General features: G+C 34.3%; 2 protein-coding genes across 2 annotated transcripts; both read left to right on the top strand.

Annotated features, from left to right (window-relative positions):
- The first annotated feature begins 282 nt into the window (after positions 1 to 282).
- On the top strand, positions 283 to 4,343 carry LOC121242337 (dual specificity protein phosphatase 1). Its single transcript, XM_041140216.1, has 6 exons — positions 283 to 456; positions 1,099 to 1,245; positions 1,375 to 1,510; positions 2,056 to 2,176; positions 2,623 to 2,768; positions 4,119 to 4,343. The coding sequence occupies exons 2-6, from the start codon at positions 1,138 to 1,140 to the stop codon at positions 4,136 to 4,138; spliced, it is 531 nt and encodes a 176-aa protein (XP_040996150.1). The 5' UTR covers positions 283 to 456; positions 1,099 to 1,137; the 3' UTR covers positions 4,139 to 4,343.
- A 6,169-nt stretch (positions 4,344 to 10,512) lies between these two features.
- LOC121242331 (transcription factor MUTE) lies at positions 10,513 to 12,399 on the top strand. Its single transcript, XM_041140212.1, has 3 exons — positions 10,513 to 10,707; positions 10,804 to 11,202; positions 12,218 to 12,399. Exons 1-3 carry the CDS (start codon positions 10,612 to 10,614, stop codon positions 12,287 to 12,289), a joined length of 567 nt encoding a protein of 188 aa, XP_040996146.1. The 5' UTR covers positions 10,513 to 10,611; the 3' UTR covers positions 12,290 to 12,399.
- Positions 12,400 to 23,357: the final 10,958 nt, after the last annotated feature.

The following is a 23,357-nucleotide window of genomic DNA, read 5'->3' as shown; positions in this document are numbered from 1 at the left end:
ATTGCAATTATATTAATTAATTATAAAATAAGTTAAAAATAATTATTAAATAAAAGAAATAAGTTGTACTTGTTCTAAATAGACAAGTCTCATGCAAGTTCTTGTAAAAAAATAGACCTCATCTTAAAAAAAGTATAAAAAAAATTATTTTCTATTACTAAGATCTATATTTTTATAAAAATTTATATAAAATTTATCTATTTAATTACAGATGTATCATTTTATTATCTAACTATCATAATAATCTTCTTAACTCAAGTAAGTGAGGATGCCACGTATTTTGCCCAAATTCAATGCCAAGGCCAACGCTCTAACAATGGATATTGCCGACAGAAAACAAAAAACATAAATACTTTGCTAAAATAGCGGCCATAAATTAACTCAAAGGAAGGAATTTTAAACCGGAATATTCAGTCTTTCCCAGGCTCCAATACCGCTTGATTCAGAGCTTCTTCCGTAAGTTTGTTGTCTTTTCTTTTCTTTCCCCTTTGATTCTTATTTCTATAATCTGCTGATTATTGTCATGTATGTGATTAATCCGATCTTAGTTTTACTGTAATTGAGAAGCAATTTTTGTTTTTTTGGATTTTTGGGAACTACCCAGGTATTGGTTTGGCCTGTTCGATGTGAATCATGATCTCTGTTGAGTTGTTATTGCTGGTTTGAGTTAGATTGCTAGTTTCAATTCCTTTTCTCTTTTATCTGAATTTTAAGAAGATATCAATTCTCCATGGTAGCTCGGTGGTGTTGTATCTATATCATAAAGTCTTATGATTGCAAGCACGCGTGTTTAGATGTATAATTTCTCCTTGGCTTAATCAAACCATTGTTTTTAAGATACTTTCTTGACGTAAAATGATAATGGATTTTGGAAGTGTAGATATGGTATTCTGCATCAAGTGAGGAAGCACAAATCAGTCCTATATCACTTTCTGAGTGGTGTTGATAGAATAGAGAATCATTGCTTTTTCATAATTTAAATTATGAGACACATTAAATTATAGGTACCGTAGGAGAAACACGAAGTTCCTTGGTGTTTTTATGCCTAACTTGTTGGGGAATCTCACATTCTTTAGTAACTATATGCCTGTTTCATAGGGAGGAAAAGAAGAGAAAGAGTTTGAGTTTCTTCCTACAATGAATCAGTTTGATGAGTCCGTCAGGAAACAATTAGCAATGCTTTTGCGAGTTATGAATTTGACAAGATGCGTTAAAGAGGATAATATTCCATGCAAAATTGAAGAGGTGATTGAAATTTTGACTCCATGACCCTGTTTAATACTTTTACTGTTATCACCTTGGTTTTGTTTGCCTCTCTGTTAATGTGGTGTTTGCTGCTGAGGTCACTTTGTGTTTATCTCTTTCATTTGTCAGGGTCTTTTCTTGGGTTCTATCGGAGCTGCGAATAACAAGAATGCACTGAAAAGCTTGAATGTGACGCACATACTGACTGTGGCTAATTCATTATCACCTGCACATCCAAATGATTTTGTATATAAAGTCATTAATGGTATAAACTTCTTCTTTCTGTTGGAAATGTGTATCTTTCAAAAATATTCAAACATAAGTGTGTGTTTGTGTGTGTGCGCACACACACACACACACACTAGTGACTGTCTCCTGAAGGCTCTCATGTTTACTCTTCTCCGTTTGTTCTTTAATTTATTGTTCTTTGAGCAGAGTACTCCATTGACTACTCCTTGTGTCTAACTTAACAGTTTTTGTCAGGTAGCTACCATGATCTTTTAACTATTTATTGCATCTGAAGGTGATTTCCATTTGTGTTTGTCATGTATACTGATAAATTTATACTAAAAAAACATCTATCCATCCTGAGAATAGTATCTTACATTAGTTTCACTAACACCCCTCTCTCTCTCTCTCTCTCTATTTTATCAAATATTTACATCTATAGTTGTATTGCAGCCGCCTAGAAGGGTTTTAATGCATTGAAGATTTAAGTATTTTGACATGGAAGTTATTGATGCTAATCATTGTTATGTACCTTGTTGAGCTTCTAGAACTGAATTCATTTATTTTTGTAATTTGAGGTAGTCACCGACAGAGAAGAAACAGATATAAAACAGTACTTCGATGAGTCTTTTGATTTTATTGATGAAGCTAAAAGATTGGGTGGTGGTGTTTTGGTTCACTGCTTCGTGGGAAAATCCAGAAGGTTGAGTTTTCCTACCCTATCTAGGCTACTCACTTTCAGGGTCATCTTCTTGCCCGTGGTTTTTGCATCAGAAGGCTTATAAAAAATTCAGAAACTTACAGCCCTATCATTTTTTTTCATTGTTTTTAGTTAGTATGTTCTCTTCTTTTTATTGTGCTTTTTCTCATATAATGTTGCTAGTTTTAGTGTTTATAATATTATAGTGTTTTCCTGATTCAAGCCTTATTTTAATTATTATTATTAATATTATTTTGCATTAGAAGGCTTGTAAAATCTACCTTTCAAAAGGAACCATATTTTTACTTCACTAAATAAGTGCAATTTGGAAGCATACTATGTACAAAGAGTTCACTTGTACTTGGTCTGTGATCGTGTTTGAACTTTCGCCTTTCTTAAAAGCTGTAATTAATTACTTGGAACTTAGGTTTTGCATGTTTGGGTTTCAGTGTGACCATTGTTGTTGCCTATCTAATGAAAAAGCATGGAATGAGCCTATCTCAAGCGCTGGAGCATGTGAAGAGCAAACGGCCACAGGCAGCTCCTAACTCTGGTTTTATTTCACAATTAAGGGACTTCGAGAAATCTCTTCAAGGTGTGTTTTTTTTTTTTTTTTTACAAGTATTATTTTATTTACATTTTATGTCACAGTCTCATCTTTCTTGGCGTCCACATGAAACTTTGAAGAGGTGAAGGTAATCACTGTACTTTAGCCATGGAACTTTCTGAGAATTTTAACTTTCCTAAATTTTAGAAGTTACCATTAACCCAGTGAATCTTTTAAAACCAAGCATAGATTCTTGTTTCATCATCTCAAAATACTGAGGACTTTTTGCAATAAGGTAATTGTTCTATTTCAAAGAATGTTCTTGGATAAACTGGCAAACCTTTTTGTTTGCTTTAAATTCTATGTCTAACATCCTCGATCAGCTTCGAAGAAAATGCGTAGAACTTGTAAATTTAGTTGTCTAACATTCTGCAAACTAACAACTCCCTGCTAAATTTGCCACTCCTGTTGCTCCTCCATAGTAGTCGTTCCTGCTGTTATGCTACATGGAAAAAAAAAAAAATGTAGTACCTGTAATTATGGGACTTGGTTGTTTTACTTTCACACAAAGACACTCCCCAATTAGGAGCACAACATAACAGGTTAAGAGAAAAAACCCCTAACAGAGTAGAATGAGCACATTTGAGCTCTTCATTTTGGGCTGTTGAGATGGTTCTTCATGACGAAGTGGTTGGTTAGCTTTTCTCAATTCTTGCAAGTGGTTCCTATGAATGAACCATTCACATGCTAACCTTCTTTGGCTTGGTACAGGGAAGAAGAAAAGAAAAGAGAAACTAAAACCATCCGCATAAAATTTTAAAGAGAACTGGAGTTGCCTAAAATACCTTCTATAATCAAGACCTTTATCTCTCAGACAATTTTCTCTTCAATTTTTTCATAGATTTGAAAATAGAATAAGTAGAATCTGCTGCACATTGGACAACCATTCTCCCATTTGGGAAGTTCTCAAATCTTTGGATATTTTTGCAAGTCCTTCATATATGAAGTAAATTTTGAGTTCAGTGGGTATATGGGGAATGCGAGGAATTCAAGACAATGCCTCATGTGCTTATTCTCTAATTCTATCAGGATTATATAGAGAGTTGATGTATAGTATACATAATTCAAACATTCTTTATGTTCTAAGAAATATCTGAAATAATGGTGAATTTTTATGCTTGCATTTGATGAATGCTTTATTGTCTTTGTCTCAAGTTGTGGCCCTAAAGATGGTGTTTAGCATTGCCAGTTTTCTCGCTCCCAACACTTATGTTTGTTGCATGGCCTCTACAAATTGTTGTTACTGCTCGTGCTTTAACGCATATCGTTTAGCTATTTGTTTCTCTTTTTAATTTTAAAGTGACGGGAAATTATGTTTGTTTCACGTGTCAAATGAAGATGAGAAGAATACACAGTGAAATGAGGAGACGCCAAGCACTACAGATTGCTTTTGGTTTGTAACCGAATGAACAGATGTAATCTTCCCTGTAGAGAACTGGTCAGCTGTTATAGAAACAGATGCTCTTGATTAGCCTTTGAAATGTACTGCAAAATAGGTACGATTGAACTCTGATATATTATTGGACATTTTACATATCAAAGAGGGATATAGTCTTTGTGCTTGATCTTGAATCTTTTTTACTTAAATTTTAGCACTTCAAATCAGTAAAAGAAACAGAGAGAGAGGAATCAGGTTATGATTCTTTGCAGCACATCAAGCAAACTAGCATTATTCTGCAGTTTTATGCATATTGGCCCCCCCGGCTATTGAATGTAGAGTTCTGCTTGTACAGATGCAATGGTCTTCGAATGAGCATCATGGACATTCCTCACCTGAAGTCCATAAAAACTGAGAGACTGAATTACAGTTGGATGAAAAATGGATGTTTAGCGACACTGCATGTATTATATTCAAGTGTACGAGTAGGTTTTGTTCAGGATTTGTTACATCAACATATACTTGAATTACTTATAGATTTACAAAGAGATCTTATAAAAATAAATTTACAAACTAACATATTTCTTTGCTAAACATCAATGTACTTTACAATAAAAAAGTTTTATAATCTGACGTATCACATCAATAGCGTTTATAAGTTTGCTTTTATAAGAACTCTTTATAAATCAAGCAATTCTCATAACAAATAGAAACTATAATTTCCTCCTCTAAACTACCATCGTTGTTTCAATGTATACTCTTAATGAAAAATGGAGCATTTAGCAGAATTGTAACGGTTGTATCTTGACCGACGACGTGAATTGTTAAAATAAAAATCAACTGTTAGTTGAGATGTAAAATTCAATTTTCCGGAAGAAAAACTTCTGCTACGGCAGAACTCTTTTAGGGTGTATGGCGATGCCCAAATTTCTCGGACTACATGGTTCCAATTGTTGCTTGGCAACAATTGTCATCGTGGTCTTGACTCTTTTCCTTCTATACATGAGATGCTGATCACCTCTCATTGGTGACATCTTTTCTTTTCTTTTTTCCCCTTTTGTCGTGCCTTTGACTGAGTTTTGTTTTGCACGACATCCCTTCGTTGTCTAGCGACTGAAGATGACAAGCTAAGCTCATACATGCAGAAAGTAAGCCCAAGCATATCAGAAGCAGTTCGATCGGCTTTCTAAACTAAAAATAGGATTTGCAGATGAAATAATTTGGAATTATTAAGGCTATAGAGTCTGCACAACAAGAATCAAGAGAAGAAAACAACTCTTCCAGAAAGCATGGCTCGAAAGAATGATTATGTAGAAATTCTAGAATATTTCTGTAACCATCTTTGTACAGGTGTTGCATTTTCATTAGAAGTTATATTTTGTATTGGCTGGATTGTCTATAAAATGGCGCACACAGTGTGTAATGAAATCAATGAAGGAAGAGGAATGTTAATGGAATCAGTCTCTATTTTCCTTTATGGCAATATCACACACAGTTAACATGCACATCTTATTTCCAAGCCTCAACATAGTATCAAGAGCCAGAAGACCCGTGTCTACTCAACCATGTCGACCTCTAATCAAACCTCCCTCCCCACCGTTCCCTCCTCCATCACTACCGCTGTCTCCCACTCTGTTACTCTTAAACTCACCCAAGAAAACTATCTACTCTAGAAACTCCAAATAGTTCCATTTCTAAAAGGCCACCAAGTTTTCGGATATGTAGATAGTAGTATTCCTGCTCCCCCACCCACTATCGAGAACAAACCCAATCCTGCTCACTCCTAATGGCTCATTCAAGATCAACTCGTCATCTCAGCTCTCACTTCCTCTATTTCTAAATCACTTCTTACTCAAGTTCTTGATTGTTCTATTTCTCGCGAAGTATGGACTACTCTTCAAAACTGTTTTTTCTTCTCAATCTTCCGCTCACATCATGCATACCAAATACCAACTGGTCACATTAAAGAAAGGGTCTGAATCCATGCCTGAGTATTTTAACAAGGCTAAAAATCTTGCATCTTCCCTTGGTGTTGCTGGCCACCCTCTCTCTGACTCTGAATTCACCATTTATCTTATTGCAGGTTTAGGTACAGACTATGAATCTCTAGTCACTTCTCTCACTACCAGACCTGATCCTATTTCCATCCCTCAAATATACAGTTATCTCCTAAATCACGAATCTCGCCTCTCTCATCAAACACTTGGGGGAATTACACTATTTCCTAGGCATAGAAGTGAGTCGTGTCCCCTCTAGTCTCACTCTGTCTCAGTCCAAATACATTCATGACCTTCTTGTCAAAACAAACATGCACAACTCAAAATCAGTATGTACACCAATGTCCTCCTCTGTCAAACTTACTGCCTTGGATGGCAACACTTTTGAGGAACCATCTCTATACAGGAGTGTCGTAGGTAGCCTACAGTATCTGGCATTTACACATCCTGACATCTCCTTTACTGTCAACCGCGTATGTCAATACATGCACTATCCACGCCAGCCCCACTAGCAGGCTGCCAAACACATTTTGCGTTATCTTAATCACACTAAGTCTCACGATCTCTATTTTCAGTCTTCCTCGACTCCCACCATATATGCCTTATGTGATGCTGATTGGGCTAGGTGCCCTGATGACCGCCGATCTACTAGTGGATTTTGTGTGTACTGTGGGACTCATCTTGTCTCCTGGGATTGAAAAAGCAGCCAACGATAACTCAGTCCTCCACTGAGGCCAAATACAAGTCGGTAGCCAACACCACTTGTGAGATTCTATGACTGCAATCTTTACTCAAGGAACTTGAAATTTTTCTCAAAAATCCTCCTCTCCTAAGACCAAACATGTGGATTTAGACTATCATTTTGTAAGGGAAATGGTTGCTGCCAAAACACTCCAGGTGTCTTTTATCTCCACCAAGGATCAAATCGCAGACATTCTCACTAAACCACTCTCTACAACCAAATTTCAACATCTACGGTCAAGCCTCAACATCACAGCTGTGCTGCTTGACTCGCTAGCGGGTATTAAGGCTATAAAGTCTGCACAACAAGAATCAAGAGAAGGAAACAACTCTTCCAGAAAGCATGGCTCGAAAGAAAGATTCTGTAGAAATTCTAGAATATTTCTGTAACCGTCTTTGTATAGGTGTCGCATTTTCATTAGAAGTTATATTTTGTATTGGCTAGATTGTGTCTATAAAAAGGCGCACAAACTGTGTAATGAAATCAATGAAGGAAGAGGAATGTTAACGGAATCACGTCTTTTTCCTTATATCACACACAGTTAACATGCACATCTTATTTGCAAGCTTCAACAGGAATGCACATCAAGTGGTAGGCTACAAACTCAAATACAGTACCAATCATGATTTGAACATGATGATCATGTAAAATTGCATCCAAAAAACAAGATGACGGGGAATATTTCTTTGACGCTTAATATATTTATGCACTAAAGTCAGAGAAATAGAGTTTCATGTTTATCAATTTCGGTTAATGGGGATAAATGTGAATCTCGTTTGCAAAGCAGGCAGGTGGTTAATTTTGAAGATTCTGAAGTTAGACAATTATTGTTGAAAGTTGCAGGTACTGGTTTCCGAGGGATATTGCTAATTTTGTGCTGCTGGTTTTGATTCAGAGATGAGATAAGATGGTTTTAAATGAAATATAAAAGTTGAAAAAAAAATATTATTAGAATATTATTTTTTAATATTATTATTATTTTGAGATTTGAAAAAATTGAATTGTTTATTATATTTTGTGTAGAAATTATTGTAAATTTTTTAAAAAGTTATAATGATGAGATGATACGAAACACTTTCTGAATTCAAACCCCCTCCTAGAATTTCCAGACAGTATAATGAGCTGATCAATATTGGTATGCATAGCCAGCAGAGAAGTACGTGTAAAAGATCCTGTTTGTTTACATTTTTAACATTACAAATTTCGATTCTTATATATGCAGCAATAGCATGCATGATCCCTAGCTACAATAGCTTTTTCAGTGGTTTTAGTGCTGGAGATGCCCAGGCTTAATGAATTGTGAAATCATTACTTATCTAAAAAATTTAAGTAGATAAAAAAGATAACTTAATTATTTGTATTATATTATTAACATTCCCTCTCAAAGAATAGATTTAACACAAAATATTTAATTAAACTATGTATAGTGTAGAATTAAGATTTGAACTCGAGACTTTTATTATGATATTATGTAAAATCATCATTTATCTTAAAATTTTAATTGATGAAAATATGTAGATTTAATTATTTGTATTATATTATTAATAATAATAATAATAATAATAATAAAACCAGAGGATAAAAAAGAAATATACAAGAAGAGAAAAGAATCATGACTGAAGGAGGAAAAAAACAGCAGTGAGAGAGAGAGAGGGAGAGAAGAAAGAGTCACTCCCAAAGGCAATCTATAATCATAAACTACTTGTGGGGGGTAATTTTAGAAACATTCATTAATATAAATATTTTTGGGGAGCATAACCAAGGAGCTGACCCTTATATATATATGCTCCTTTTGGGAACTGGCCAGCCGGGATATATATATAGTTCTGTTACCAAGAGGACCAAGCTGCAATCTGAAAGCACCAATAATATTTACTGCTCCAAATGTTTCTGTACGTGGGATTAAAATTACGTTGACTTCGTGCAGAAAAATGACGGGCCTGAAGAGTGAAGAAGATGATCAAGACGCAAGCCGGCGGCCACCGCCACTCTGGATCTGGCGTGGGGCTTCGCATCGATCCTAATCATTTGGGGACCATAGGGAGTAAATACATGACTCATATGCATCATGAACCCGAGATCAGGTCACACATGATCAGTACAGGGCATGCATGAATATTTACCAGTTTGCCCATGCTGCTCATCATAACTTTGTTTCACGTAATTACCGCGAGGCAAGTAAGTTTGGCTGATCATATATATATACATATATATACGAGTCATGTATTTATATATGACTCATATATATGCATATATATACATATATATATATATATGTTATTGATGTGGTTCATTATAGAGATGGAATATTTATCGATTAGTACATGAGTGCGTGTCATCCTTTCCCAAGAGCCTGCACGCAATATGCTAATCTTATCTGCAAAATATAAAGATCAGAGGATGTACTTTTACACAATAAATTAAGGCCACAAACTCTCATGCATGCAAGCTACATGTTTCTTTTATTTTGTTTCAAAAAATAAAAATAAAAGGGAAACAGAAAAAAAGAAAAAAAAAAGATCAGGTTGCATTATAGTACCCTTGAAATATGGCATGAATAGCATTTTTAAAGCAATTAAAGTAAGAACACGCTAGCTAGCTAGCTGTTAATTAATAAAGTCTCTGACAACTGTTATATTAATGTTACAAGTTTGGTGAGTTGTGACATGCATATTCTACATGCCTAAATAAAAGTAAGAGGCATTTTTCAATCTCTTAATTTCTCTTTTTTTTCGTTCTGAAATAAAAGCAGTACTTCATTTGTATTATTTTAACTAGGCTCGCAGGTCTTATATATTGCTTGCATGAAAAATTATCACTTATTTTAAAAGATTAAATTGATTAGAAAAGATATATTTAATTATTTATATTATTTTCTTAACATTCTCCTTCGTGTATAGATTAGAATCTCTCTCAATAAGTGATCCCAATCTTTGAAATATTTAATTATATATATGGAGAAAAATATAGAGTCAGTATTTGAACTCAGGATGTCTGCTCTAATACTATATAAAATCATCAATTGTCTCAAAAATTTAAGATGATAGTCATGTAGACTTTAATATTTATATCATATTCTTAACAATGTCAAGATGGATCACCATGCTAGTTTTAATTAGCTCGTTTTAAAAATTATACAAAATAATAATTTAAAAAAAAAGTTGTTGTGTCGTCCGTGTCATTCATTAAGCCATTGTTTACACTACTAAGCCATTAGTTACTACTTTTCCGGATTGCATGCATGCGATATGGCAAACAAATCCAGCGAATTACGAAGTTGAAACACGAATTTTGAAACCCTGAGTGATTATGATACAATAAACCACTGGCTTGATGAGTGACATTGAAGAGGTGATGATGATGGCATGCATGCTAGAGCTAGGAAATTAAAGGAGCAGATAAATGTGCATGCATGGAAAAAAATGAGAGAAAACAAAAAAATCCCTATTTCGAACACACACGGGCCACGTAATTGACCCAAGATAATAAGCGTGAGACGCGTAATATGAGACAGAGAGAGAGAGGAAGCTGGAGGGTTAAAAAGACCTCACGAGACTGCAACATATATCATTTAATATGAACCAAGTCCAAGTTTTCTACCTCTAGCTTATATATATCGTGTCTTATAAATTGGGGAGACATCGCCTTCGTGAGGAGGAAAAGTGGCCGTGGCTTAAAGGGAAACAAAGGTCGGTTGCAGCCTGCACCAGAAACATGTCTCACATAGCTGTGGAGAGAAACAGGAGAAGACAGATGAATGAGCATCTCAAAGTTTTACGCTCTTTAACCCCATGCTTTTATATCAAAAGGGTAACGTCTCTCTCTCTCTCTCTCTCTCTCTCTCTCTCTCTCTCTCTCTCTCTCTCTCTCTCGATACTTAGGGTTTTAATGCTCAATGATGTTTAGGGAGATCAAGCATCTATAATAGGTGGCGTTATAGAGTTTATCAAGGAGTTGCACCAAGTTCTACAATCTTTGGAGTCCAAGAAAAGAAGGAAGAGTCTAAGCCCTGGCCCTGCTCCTAGCCCAAGACCAGTACTACTACTGCAGCCAAGTACCCCTCAGTTTGATAGCAGTACCTTTGGGTTTGAAAATGTTAAGGAACTAGGAGCATGCTGCAACTCTCCAGTTGCAGATATCGAAGCAAAGATTTCAGGATCGAACGTGGTCTTGAAAATTGTCTCACGTAGAATTCCTGGACAAATCGTAAGGATAGTCACTGTGTTGGAAAGGCTTTCGTTCGAGGTTCTTCATCTGAATATCAGTAGCATGGAGGATACTGTTCTATACTCCTTTGTCATTAAGGTATATAATAAATCTACTCTCTTATCTTTAAACTTATTTGTATTCACATTAACCACTGATCTTAATAATTGATCTTATTCGCCATCTAGGGCACAAATTAAGTCAACAATATTAAGATGATCGGTGCAACGTACAGAACTCACTAGATAATTTATACGTCAAATTATGTTGTCCAGAATCTGGTGAGAACTTTTTAAGGAGATTTCACTTAGCATTCTTAGCTAGGTTCCTATTAATATTTCAATTGCAGGCAGAAATTATCAAAATCTATGGGAGAATGCCTTTTGCTTTCTTGAGCTTCTGGCTTCATGCAGTTGGCATACCTTCATGGAACAATTAATGGATTTTATAATTAATTAATTGCCTAGCTAGCTAATTAAGCTACCTGAGAACGTATATATGCTGGAAACATGCCTCAAATGGAACACATAAGACACTTAATTTATGCTTGGTTAGACACGCAAAATCGTGTTGAGACATGCAACTAAATCACCAAATCGATGGAATATTATAATTAATGTTACTTATTCTAAAATGTCACTAAAAGCTGGCGTACGCGCTTAATTTGGACTAGCTATATATATATATATATATATATATATAGGTGATCATGTTATGTGCTGCCTAGTGTTAATACAAACTCGATCGATCAGCATCATGAGTAATATCGATCATAAGTTTGATTTAATTAATGAACTTTAGTGGATAATTGGATACATATATATATATATATATGTATATGTATGCCGAACATTTTCGTGTTCGGACTTTGGAGTAGTATGAATTAATTATGTGATGAAGGCATGCTGCATATATATATATATACAGCTAGCTTAATTCTGTACTTGAATAGTAAGCACGTAATTAATTACATTTTCTTGTTCATAATTAAATACGTACGTATTTGTATAATTTTCTGTCCATAAATTATATATGAATTAGTACTGATGCAGAAGCTACATGCATGTACGCATAAATCGCAATAATCTTTGGACTTTTGATTATACTATTGCAGATAGGGCTTGAATGTCAGCTGAGTGTGGAGGAACTAGCAGTGGAAGTTCAGCGAAGTTTCTGCTGCTCATGAGACAGTACCAATAATATTTTATGCAAACGAGATTTAGTTTCTTTTGGGTCATGACGTCCTAGCTTATAAATTTCAAGGTCTGTTAAAAAATTATTATAATACGCATATATATATATATATATATATATATATATATATATATATATATACATGCATCTTAATTACAAATGTCGCAATAATCGTAGTAGTAGTTCATGAAGTTGATCATCATTAATAATTAACACATGCATGATGCAGTGCCAGTGCTATATATATATATATAATATAATTGGTCAGAGAAATGTACGATCGAGACGTAATTTTATTAATTAACTATAAGTTTTAATGATCAAGTCATGATAAACGTATTACGTACGTACGTACGTTCATGATGATCATGTCACCTACCAGCCACCCATGAATTTGGTTGTGCCAAACGTACGCAATCAATGGGTTCCAAATTATAAGTACGTACATGGCACTTGTTTGTGTATATATAACCGCATTAATTGTACTAAAATTATGTTTTATCCACAGTAATTGTATCACGCATGCAGTACTACTAGTACTTTAAGAATTTATCTGCAGCTAGGATACTTACTAATTAATACTGTACGTAGGTACGTACGTGTTACGTACCTATAGTCTAGAATTGTATGTTCTACGTACGTGATCAGTACTGTTTCATCGCACGACGTACGTACAATAGAGAGCACGTGGCCAAAAAAGAATGGATAGTAATTTTGTGATTAAGGTTTTTTCATCTTTAACGTCCGTGTGTGTGTTTATATATACTAGTAAGGGCACCAGTTGAGACAAAAAAAATGGTAGTAGATGAGAAATGAGAAGGTAAATAAAAAAAATTTTAAACAGATTTAAAGAAGGTTATAAATTTACAAAAGTTAAAAAATAACATAATAAAAAGTTAACGAGAAACATTGACTTTATAATATACAAGTTAAGCCTCGTTTGTTTTTAGGAAACATCTCATCTTATCTCACTTCATCATTACAACTTTTTCAAATCTCCACACAAAATAAAATAAATAATTCAACTTTTTCAAATTCCAAAATAAAAATAATATTAAAAAATATATTCTACCAATATTTTATTCAAATTTTTAACTTTAATCTCATCTCATCTCTAAAAACAAACGAACCCTTAATGTTCTATTTAAGTATATAGTTACAACAGCAGAATGTTTGACAACAAGAGATTCCGAACGTTTATGTTGTTGCTTCAGTTATAGGACTGATGGAGACGATATTGAGCTTCTTCTGATGCAATTGTCTGAGTTGATTTATTTCTGCGCATAGATAGATGATCCATTCTTTCTCTAAAATTTTATTTGAAATATTTTGTAAATATCGTAGATGCTCCTGTATTAACGAAAAGATATAAAGAAGTTATGTATTGTTTTTTCTAAATAGATTTATGAATGTACATTTTATCTCACTTGTGTGTTCCAGGAAATCAACGGTTGTACAATCCAATATTTCTTCTGCTAGCTATTGATCCAAAAGTGACAACTGCTTTAGATCCACCATTATCATCTACTTCCAGATAGGCTCGACAATTACAATTAATAAAATAATTATTATTGGTTAATATTAACGGTTAGTATATTTGAACTATGACGTAAGATAATTACAATTATGAAGTAAGATATTTACCGTAGGTGTAAAATACTCATGTTCTTGCAATTATAGCACATGAATTTCTCTTTATATTCATATTCAGTTCCTTTATTCCAGTTTGCACAGGACACGTCGTAAAAGATTTGATGTAAATAAAGTATGGAAAATATTCCTCTAACCCAAAATCTTGGTCGCTACATGAAAAAAGAACACATAAATGTATAATACGGTACTTAAGAATAGATACTTATGAAATTCATCATTATTTGAATGTAGGAATAAAAGAAATTTAAATATAAAACAATAATTTACTTTTAAGGAATAAAATTATACTGTGGTTGTGTGGATTTCAGAATTTCAGTAATATCAGAAATCTTTGTTAATGTTTGGAGGGTATTGCTTGAAGTGGATCCTCTTGATGCATCTAAATTGTTGGCAATTATTTCTTCATACATATATTAGTTGAATTCAGTATTTTACAAGGACCATACATCATATGTTTAACAATAGTTTTATATAAATGTAAATTTTTCGTTTTATTTGATATTTCCGCTGAAACAATTTTATCGAAAGATTAAGGAGCATAAATTATCCAATCTTTTTGTAGTATAATTAAGAAATGAACATGTAACAAACCCCTTTTTTGATGTTAAATTGTATAAACATATGCTACAATCTGACCAAAGATTTTTTGTTTGAGTAAGTCATTTTTTAAATTCTCTAATTTTGCTCTAAATATGTGCATAATTAGATCAGGAGATTTTGAACTTCTTCGCCCGGATTCAATTAATCTAATATTTCTTTCCAACTTGAATTACATGACATAGTTAAGAAAATATTAGGCTTGTCAAAACATTGAATTAATGCCATCACTTCCATATATCATTTGCGCATATCTCTCATACCTCCAACAAAAGATGAAGGTAAAATAATACATTTTTCAATTTTTGAGGCATTAGTTTCTCCAATTGAAATACTATCGAGAATATCATGATACACATCTGATCTAATTTCCTGTTGTTTCGAACGAAAATAATCTAATCTTGATGTCTCAATTTTAACGTACATATCAACTACAAACTGTTGCAATAAACGACCAGATAATAACAAAAATGACTTGTTCCATTCTCTAATTTGTAATTTGAAATAATAATATTCACGGCACGAAACCATTGGTTATTTCTTTTTCTCCTTCAAGACTACACTTTAAGATAATGAAGTTAGGAGAGTAAAAGTTATTATAACCTTTTTCTTCGCTTCTAAGTAGTTCGTCAGCATTATATAACTGTCGGAGATGACTTACTCTTGATGTTTGAGCATTTAATAATAATATTGTTCTTTTTTTTACCTTTGCAATTCCTTAATGCCAGCCTGAATTGTCAAAATCAAACAATAATAGATATTAAAGTGGATCGTAAGAACCAAAATAATAATGAACAATATGACTTCCACCTATGTGGCTAAAAACCACAATATTCCAACCTTTTTCTTCTGCAAAATCATCAGAACGTACCATAGCTCAGGATGTGGCTAGCTACCTCCCTCTGTTGGAACCTTGAAATTGAACGTCGATGGAGCTATCTTCACTGATCAATGCAGAGCAGGAGTAGGGATTATTCATAGAGATGAGAAAGGAAGAGTCCTAATGGCTGCTAGCAAAAAAGAATATGAGGTGATTGACCCAATGGAGATCGAGCTATTAGCAATTCTGAGGGGGCTACAATTATGCTATCCTTGGGGAATACTGGATCTTATAGTGGAAACTGACTCTCTACTAAATGTAAATGCAATTCTTGCTGCTAGGGAGTCAATGTCTTTGCTAGGGAATTTGATCAAGGAAGTTAAGGATTTTATGGAGAAGAACCTGAGAGCCACTATACAGCATATTGGGTGTATGGCCAATGAAGCTCCTTACAAGATGGCAAAATACGCATGGAGTGTAGAAAGCTTAACAGTTTGGTGAAATTCTGTTCCAGATAGTGTTTCAAAAATTGTATGATGTAATCATGCTTGGTTGAATAAATTATATCTTGTTATAAACAAAACAAAAAATAAAAAAAGAACGTACCATAGCTAATAATTAAACACATCCAACTTATAAACACTTATCTAATTTACATAAATTACAATCTAATAAGATTGATCTCAATAAATAAAAGAACCCAATTAAAATTAAGGCCTCGTTTGGTTATACAAATGAGAAGAAAAATCTGTGAATAGTAGAAAGATAATTTGTGAATAGTGCTAAAATTTGTTTGAGTTCAGATTTTTTTGGGATTTTGATAAAGAATAAAGAAAAACATGAATAAAAAAATATAATATTAAAATAGGGTTAGAATATAGTTTTTTAATATTACTTTTGTTTTGGGATTTGAAAAAGTTGAATTATCTTTTATATTTTGTTTGAAAGTTTGAGAAAGTTATAATGAATTAGGTAATGATTAGATGAAAAATTTAAAAATTTAAAAATTTGAAATTAAAAAATATTTGTATTTAAATGGTGTTTGAATATTAAGATGAGAAGAGACAATATAAGATGTGATGAGATAGTTTCAAAATTTTGTGAAAATAAATCAGGCCTAAAGATCATATTACATTATAACAAATTATAAGCAGTATAAAACCTCCATCCTCATAATTAGTAGTGTTTAATATTAGTGTCAAGAGGTTTTATTTTAGAATTCTGTTGCATACAGTCACTTTTGTATATTTTCACTAGCCAAATGTAAAATTTGATGAATTTCATCAAAATAGGACTGCATTGGATTAGCCAAAGAGATAAGTGTGAAGCTTTGAGCTACAATAAATGAATGGGTTTCTTCAAGTTTGAAAGGCTACTATTCACTCATCAAATCTATTTTTTATTCACTTTTAATCTCTAAATATTTTTTTATTCACGTTTAATCTCCAACCTTCTTGTAATAATAATGTAAGAATCAAATTAAATTATTAATTAACATATGATTAGTGTAATTGTAAAATATGAAAAAAATAAAAATATTTTTATTAAAAAATAAAATTATATTATTATTTTGATGAATTCAATGGCTAATTCAATGTAGGGTTGTGGCTAGAGAGGTTTTGCATTTATAGAAATCATGTACTTTTCATCAAATTTTAGAAATAATTTTGATGAAACTAATGTCAATGCTCACCCTTAAAGATTGTTGTCAGCTACTAGAGCAAGCAGCAAAGAGAGATTTTGGAGGTGTTTAAGCAAGTGAAAATTAATATTCTACTCTCGGAGGCCATCCAGTAAATTTCCTCCTATGCCAAGCTTTTGAAAGACTTGTGTACAGTGAAAAGACAATTGAATGTGAAGAAGAAAGGCTTCATAACAGAACAAGTCAATGCGATCATTCAGTGTGAGACTCCTCCAAAGTATAGAGGGCTCTCCTACAATTTCCATCAAGATTGGTGAATCCCGAATTGCCAGAGCCTTGCTGGATTTGGGCAGCAGTGTGAATTTGTTGCCATACTCACTTTATGAGCAACTAGGGCAGGGAGAGTTAAAGGCAACTGCACTCATGATGTAGTTAGCCAATAGGTCAATCAAGAAACCGATGGGAGTTGTGAAAGACGTGCTTGTGCAAGTTGACAGATTTTAATATCTAGTTGACTTTGTAATCCTGGATATGTAGCAAGCGAATGTCAAGAACTCTCAAGCTCTTGGAACATGGCACTTGAGTTGAACGTTTTCAATGCTTGCAAATGCCGAATCATTTGGATGACATAAATGATTTGAATGTTGTAGAGGGTTTGAAAACAAAGGAATTTATTTGCTCAACTTTTCCTTTTTCTAATGATGAGTCTATTGTTCAAACATCTGAATTTTTATTTAATGAAAAAACTGACCATGTTGATGAAAATATCCTTGAAGTTTTGGATTGTTTTGTTGATTCTTCTCTACCACTTGAAGTACAATTTGCAAGTACAAAATGGCAACCCCAGTTTGAAACTCTACTACCACCAAACATACTTAAATCTTCGGAGGAAGAAATTCCCCAACTGGAACTGAAACCACTTCCTAAAGATTTAAAGTATGTCTTTCCTTGTGGTGATTTCTTCGAAGTTAAATCAGAAAGATGAAGCCCAGTTGTTTGAAGTCTTAAGAAAACATCGAGGCACAATTGGTTGGAAAATAGCCGACATCAAATGTATTGATTCTGCTGTTTGTACCTACAAAATCCACCTTGAGGACGATGCTAGACCAGTTCAAGATGCTCAATGTAGGCTCAACCCTACTATGAAGGAAGTTGTCAAAAAGAAAGTGTTCAAGTTGCTCTCAATGGGTATAATTTACCACATCTCAGATAATAAATGGGTAAGTCCAACTTAAGTGGTTCCAAAAAAATCTGGTTTAACTGTTGTCAAAAATGAGAAAAATGAATTGATTCCAACTAGAATGGTCACTGGCTGGAAGATGCGTATTGATTATAGAAAACTTAATTCAACTAGTAGGAAAAACCATTTTCCTTTACCATTTTTGGATAAAATTTTAGAACGTGTGGCTGGTAATGGATTTTACTGTTTCTTGGATAGATTTTCTGGTTATTCCCAAATTACTGTAGCACCTGAAGACCAGGAGAAGACCACCCTCACCAGTCCTTTTGGCACTTCGCTTTTATCAGAGTGCCTTTTAGTTTGTGTAATGCTCCAACTACTTTTCAGAAATGCATGATGAGTATTTTCTGACATGTTTGAGGATATTTGTGAAGTATTCAGGGATGATTTCTCTGTTTTTAGTTGTTTGCATAATCTAGCTTGTGTTCTTTAGAGATGCAAAGAAAAAAATATTTTGTTTAATTGAGAAAAATGCCAATTTATAGTTATTCATGGCATTGTTTTAGGTCAAATCGTTTCTTCTGAAGGTATAAAAGTCGACAATGCAAAAATTGAATTAATATCTAAACTTTCTATCCCTATGATAATTAAAGATATTCGTTCTTTTCATAGTCATGCTGGCTTTTATAAGCGGTTTATTCAGAGGTTCAGTTTTATTGCAAAACCTTTGTGCATTCTTTTACAAAATAATGTTGAATTTGTTTGGTCTGATGAGCGCTAAAAAGTATTTGATACTCATAAGGAATTGCTTACCACTACCCCCATTATGCAACCCCTACAGTGAGATCTTCCCTTCGAAATCATGACAAATGCAAGCGACTATGCCTTAGGGGCTGTTTTGGGTCAGCGTGTGAATAACATGCCTTCTGTGATTTACTATGCCAGTAGGACCTTAAATGATGCCCAAAAAAAATTATACTAGTACTGAAAAGGAATTGCTTACAGTGGTTTTTGTACTTGATAAATTTCGAGCTTACATTCTTGATTTCCCTGTTACTATTTTCATTGATCACTCTATACTCAAGTATTTGTTGGCTAAAAAAGATGCAAAACTACGCTTGATCTGATGGATTTTACTACTTCAAGAGTTCAACATGATCATTAAAGACAAGAAATGAGTCGAAAATGTGGTCGCTGACCATCTCTCCAGATTGCCACCATCCTCCTCTTTAAACGCCATCCTTCCTCTTAATGATAGTTTCTCGAATGAGTAGCTATTTGCGATTCAAAAAGCTCCCTGATTTCCTGACATAGTCAACTATTTGGCGGTTGAGCAAATGCCCTCTAAATGGTCTATCTAGGATAAGCGCTGATTTCTCTCTGAGGTATGACACTTCTACTTTGATGATATGTACATTTTCAAATATTGTTCAGACCAATTGATTCGAAGATGCATTCATGATGATGAGTTTTCTTTTGTGTTGAGATTTTGTCATATGTGTGCATGTGATGGTCATTTTTCAGCAAAGAAAACAGTTACTAAAATTTTGCAAAGTGGCTTTTACCGGTCTTCCATGTTTAAAGATACTTACAATTTTTGTAAGGCTTGTGACTCTTCTCAAAAATTGTGATCTATTAGTAAAAAAAACATGATGTCTCTTTCCACTATTCTTACTTCAGAAATCTTTGATTCTTGGGGAATAGATTTCATGAGATATTTTTTTATTTTCTTTGGAAACTCAAAATGGGTTGAGGCTATCACTTGCAAAACAAATGACCATCGTGTTGTCCTAAAATTTTTACAATTTCTGTTTGCTTGCTTTAGCATGCCCAAAGTTATCATTATTGATGGGGTTCTCATTTTTTTAACAAACCATTTTCTACACTCATGAAGAAATATGGTATCACACGCTGGGTTTCCACCCTCTATCACCCCCAAACAAATGGGCAAGCTGAATTGGCAAATAGAGAAATCAAAACCATTTTAGAGAAAATTGTCAATCCTTCTTGGAAAGACTGGTCAATTAAGCTTCTTGATACTCTATGGGTTTATAGGACAGCTTTTAAAACTAATATAGGGATGTCCCCTTATCAATTAGTTTATGTTAAAGTTTATCATTTACCTATTGATATTCAGCATCGAGTTCTTTAGGCTATAAAACATGTTAACATGTCACTTGATGAAACTTCAGGATTGAGAAAATCCAAATCAATGAATTGGATAAAACTCGTCAAGATGCTTATGAAAACACTTAGCTGGTGAAGGAAAGCATGAAAATCTTATATGATAAAAAATTTCATCTCAAGCATTTCACACTTGGCCAGAAGTTCTTCCTTACAACTCTCACTTACATATATTTACTGGTAAATTGAAATCTCAATGGAACTAAAATTCATTCTCATGGGGCGGTGGAAATTCATAATCCTAAAAGTGGTACCTCTTTCACTGTTAATGGTCAGCGCCTTAAGCCTTTTATTTCCATTTATGATCCAGGTGACGAAACTCTTTTTGTCTAGACACCTTGTGACTTTTGAGTGCTGTTTCTTTTATTGCTTCTCTTTATTATTTTTTTAATTATTTTTTATTCTCTTTATTTAATTCCTTGCATTTTTTGTTTCTCTTTACATTGCTTTTCTTCTCTATTAGCATTGAGGACACTGCATTGTTCAATTAGGGGGAGGGAATTGCATTTTTCAATCATGCGTTGTCATACTTAGAGCCTTAATGTGATTAGGATGACTGAGTAAATTGTTTATTCATAGTTTGATAGTGATTGTTATTGAACTTTATCAATGCATGATAGACAACCTTTCCTTCATAAGAATTCAATTTTGACACTGATGAATCATCGATGGTGATAGAATTTCTCTGATTACTAGTTTTGGAAGTATGTTGAGAATGACTCCAGAATTAATTCTCATGGGATGAAGGGCAAAGCATTATACGAGATAGCTATTCTTTTACCTTACATCTCATAGTTGTTTTTATTTACTTACCACCTGATCAGAATAAAGAGAAGTACATTGCAATACTACCAAGCTATGCTCTAAAAAAAATTAACATGAGAAGAAGGAAGCCTATCATGTGTCTATCTCAAGGGTAAGGGCGAACTTGAGAATGTGTGGGTTGGGCGCACGGTCCTGGTTTGATTACCCACTGTGCGAATCTGGTTTGATTACCATTCTTTGTCAAAACCTTCCCATCAACATCTACTACCCTTTTTATTGTGTTCTTCTTCCTTCTTTGGTTAACAAAAGTATGATAAAATTCCATATTCATATCCCCTCCTTCTAACCAATGCCTTTTGGCTCTTTGCTTCCATCTAGTATTTTCTTGATCCACCAAAAAACCAAGCTCATTTTGCTGCCTTTTCTATTATGCCATATTTTCTAGGCCCTCATTCCTTTGCAGTTGACTCAACAACTTTTTCTTCTCTCTAATTGCAGTTGTTCTCTCTTGTACAAAATTTCTACTCCATTTCTAAAGGCCCCCTATACATCCTTCTAACTTTCCTTGCACCCTTTCCAGCCAATTATGTCTAACAGCCCTTTTCTGCTACTCAATTTCGACAATAGCACTGCAACCTTCTTCCTTAATCCAATTGGCCTCATATTTAAAATGAAACTAACTTCTTCTAATAGTTATTCTCTCATGCAAACAATCCAACACAATAGGTCTATGATCTGAGCATAATATAGTCAATGTTTCCACAGTATACTTAGCATAGATAGTTCTCCATAAAGAGTCTACCACAGCTCTATCTAACCTCTCTTTAGTAAACGAGACATCCTCATGACGATTGCACCAGGTGAATTTATCCCCTCTCCATCCCAAATCAAATAAATTTCCATCTTCCAAAACTCTTCTAAACATACCCATCAGCTTCTCACTTCTTGGCCTTCCACCCATTTTCTCATCACTCGTCAAGACTTCATTGAAGTCTCCAATCACACACCATCCCCTCTCTTCTGGCCTAAAAGAACCCAACAAACTGCATGCCTCTCTTCTCAGATTAGCCTCAAGTTGGCCATAAAAACATGTTAACAGCCAGTTAGAACTGCATTCCTCATCCTTAACCATCACATTAATGTGTCTCTATGAGTAGTTAACCAACTCAACTTGATCTTGTTGTTTCCACAACAACATCAAACCCCCATTTCTCCCCACTAATTCCACCACAATATACCCTCCAAACCTAAGTCTTCTTGCAATTGCTTGTGCACGAACATTGACAGCTTAGTCTCCATTAAGAGAATCGCATCAGGCACTTTTTCCTTCATTAAACAGCGAAGGCTTTGAACTATTCGAGGGTTTCCAAATCCCCTAATAGTTCCAACTTAATATTTTCATAATGCTTGGTGGGGTTGACTAGTAGCCACTACCAGATCCATAGACAAATCATCATGTCTTTGCACTTCCTCACTACGAGTCTTTTTAATTCTCTTTGTAGATGAAAACACCTACACATTATCCTCCAAGCACCTCTTTTTATCAGATAAACTCAAAGATTGATCACAAGGGGACACATCTTTTTCACGAGCTCGTCGCTTCCACCTGCCACCTCCTTTCTATTGCTTCAAAATCTGAGGTGATGCCAATTGTAAACTGTCTAGCCTTGCTTCCACTTCCTTCAGATTAATCATTGGTTCAGCTTTCGATTGGCTGAGAAAAACAACAGGCCCATTAACAAGCACCTAGCCCTCAATGGACCCATCCCCTTCCCCTGGCCCATCATGACGCATTATGTCATCTCTACCTTCCCACCCACTATCCTCTAACGTTTCCTTTGAAAAGTCATTATTTGAGAAGTTAGCTTTTGAACCTTTTGAAATCCTTTCCATGATCTCCTCTCTATCCCCATTTGAAATGAAACCACTTGTTTTGCCCTCTAACTCTGCAACTCTCATCCCACTCTCAAAAGCTTTGAAATTATCCCTTGATTCTCGATCTTTCCTTCATTTGAATCACAACCATTATTCCCTTTTTGCCCCTAATCAAAATTCTTCACCAACCACCTTTGAGCCGTACTACCGACGGATCCCTCCGCCTCGCCTCCCCCCAGTATCACTATCCATCCATAGTTAAAGCAGATTTTAGGTAGCTTTTCGTATTTGAAATGTACCCACACCCTCAATCCCTGCAAGTTAATGAATTTGCTCGTTGCAAT

Source organism: Juglans microcarpa x Juglans regia, chromosome 1D, assembly GCF_004785595.1.
Source record: "Juglans microcarpa x Juglans regia isolate MS1-56 chromosome 1D, Jm3101_v1.0, whole genome shotgun sequence".
Classification (NCBI taxonomy): domain Eukaryota; kingdom Viridiplantae; phylum Streptophyta; class Magnoliopsida; order Fagales; family Juglandaceae; genus Juglans; species Juglans microcarpa x Juglans regia.
This window is presented reverse-complemented; position numbering and strand designations above follow the sequence as displayed.

Excerpts from the sequence above, each read along its gene's own strand:
- LOC121242331 (XM_041140212.1), top strand. The coding sequence starts at position 10,612 with ATGTCTCACATAGCTGTGGAGAGAAACAGGAGAAGACAGATGAATGAG. Across the intron at positions 10,708-10,803 it reads CATGCTTTTATATCAAAAGG|GGAGATCAAGCATCTATAAT; the intron begins GTAACGTCTCTC and ends AATGATGTTTAG. Across the intron at positions 11,203-12,217 it reads TATACTCCTTTGTCATTAAG|ATAGGGCTTGAATGTCAGCT; the intron begins GTATATAATAAA and ends ATACTATTGCAG.
- LOC121242337 (XM_041140216.1), top strand. The coding sequence starts at position 1,138 with ATGAATCAGTTTGATGAGTCCGTCAGGAAACAATTAGCAATGCTTTTG. Across the intron at positions 1,511-2,055 it reads TGTATATAAAGTCATTAATG|TCACCGACAGAGAAGAAACA; the intron begins GTATAAACTTCT and ends AATTTGAGGTAG. Across the intron at positions 2,177-2,622 it reads TTCGTGGGAAAATCCAGAAG|TGTGACCATTGTTGTTGCCT; the intron begins GTTGAGTTTTCC and ends TTTGGGTTTCAG.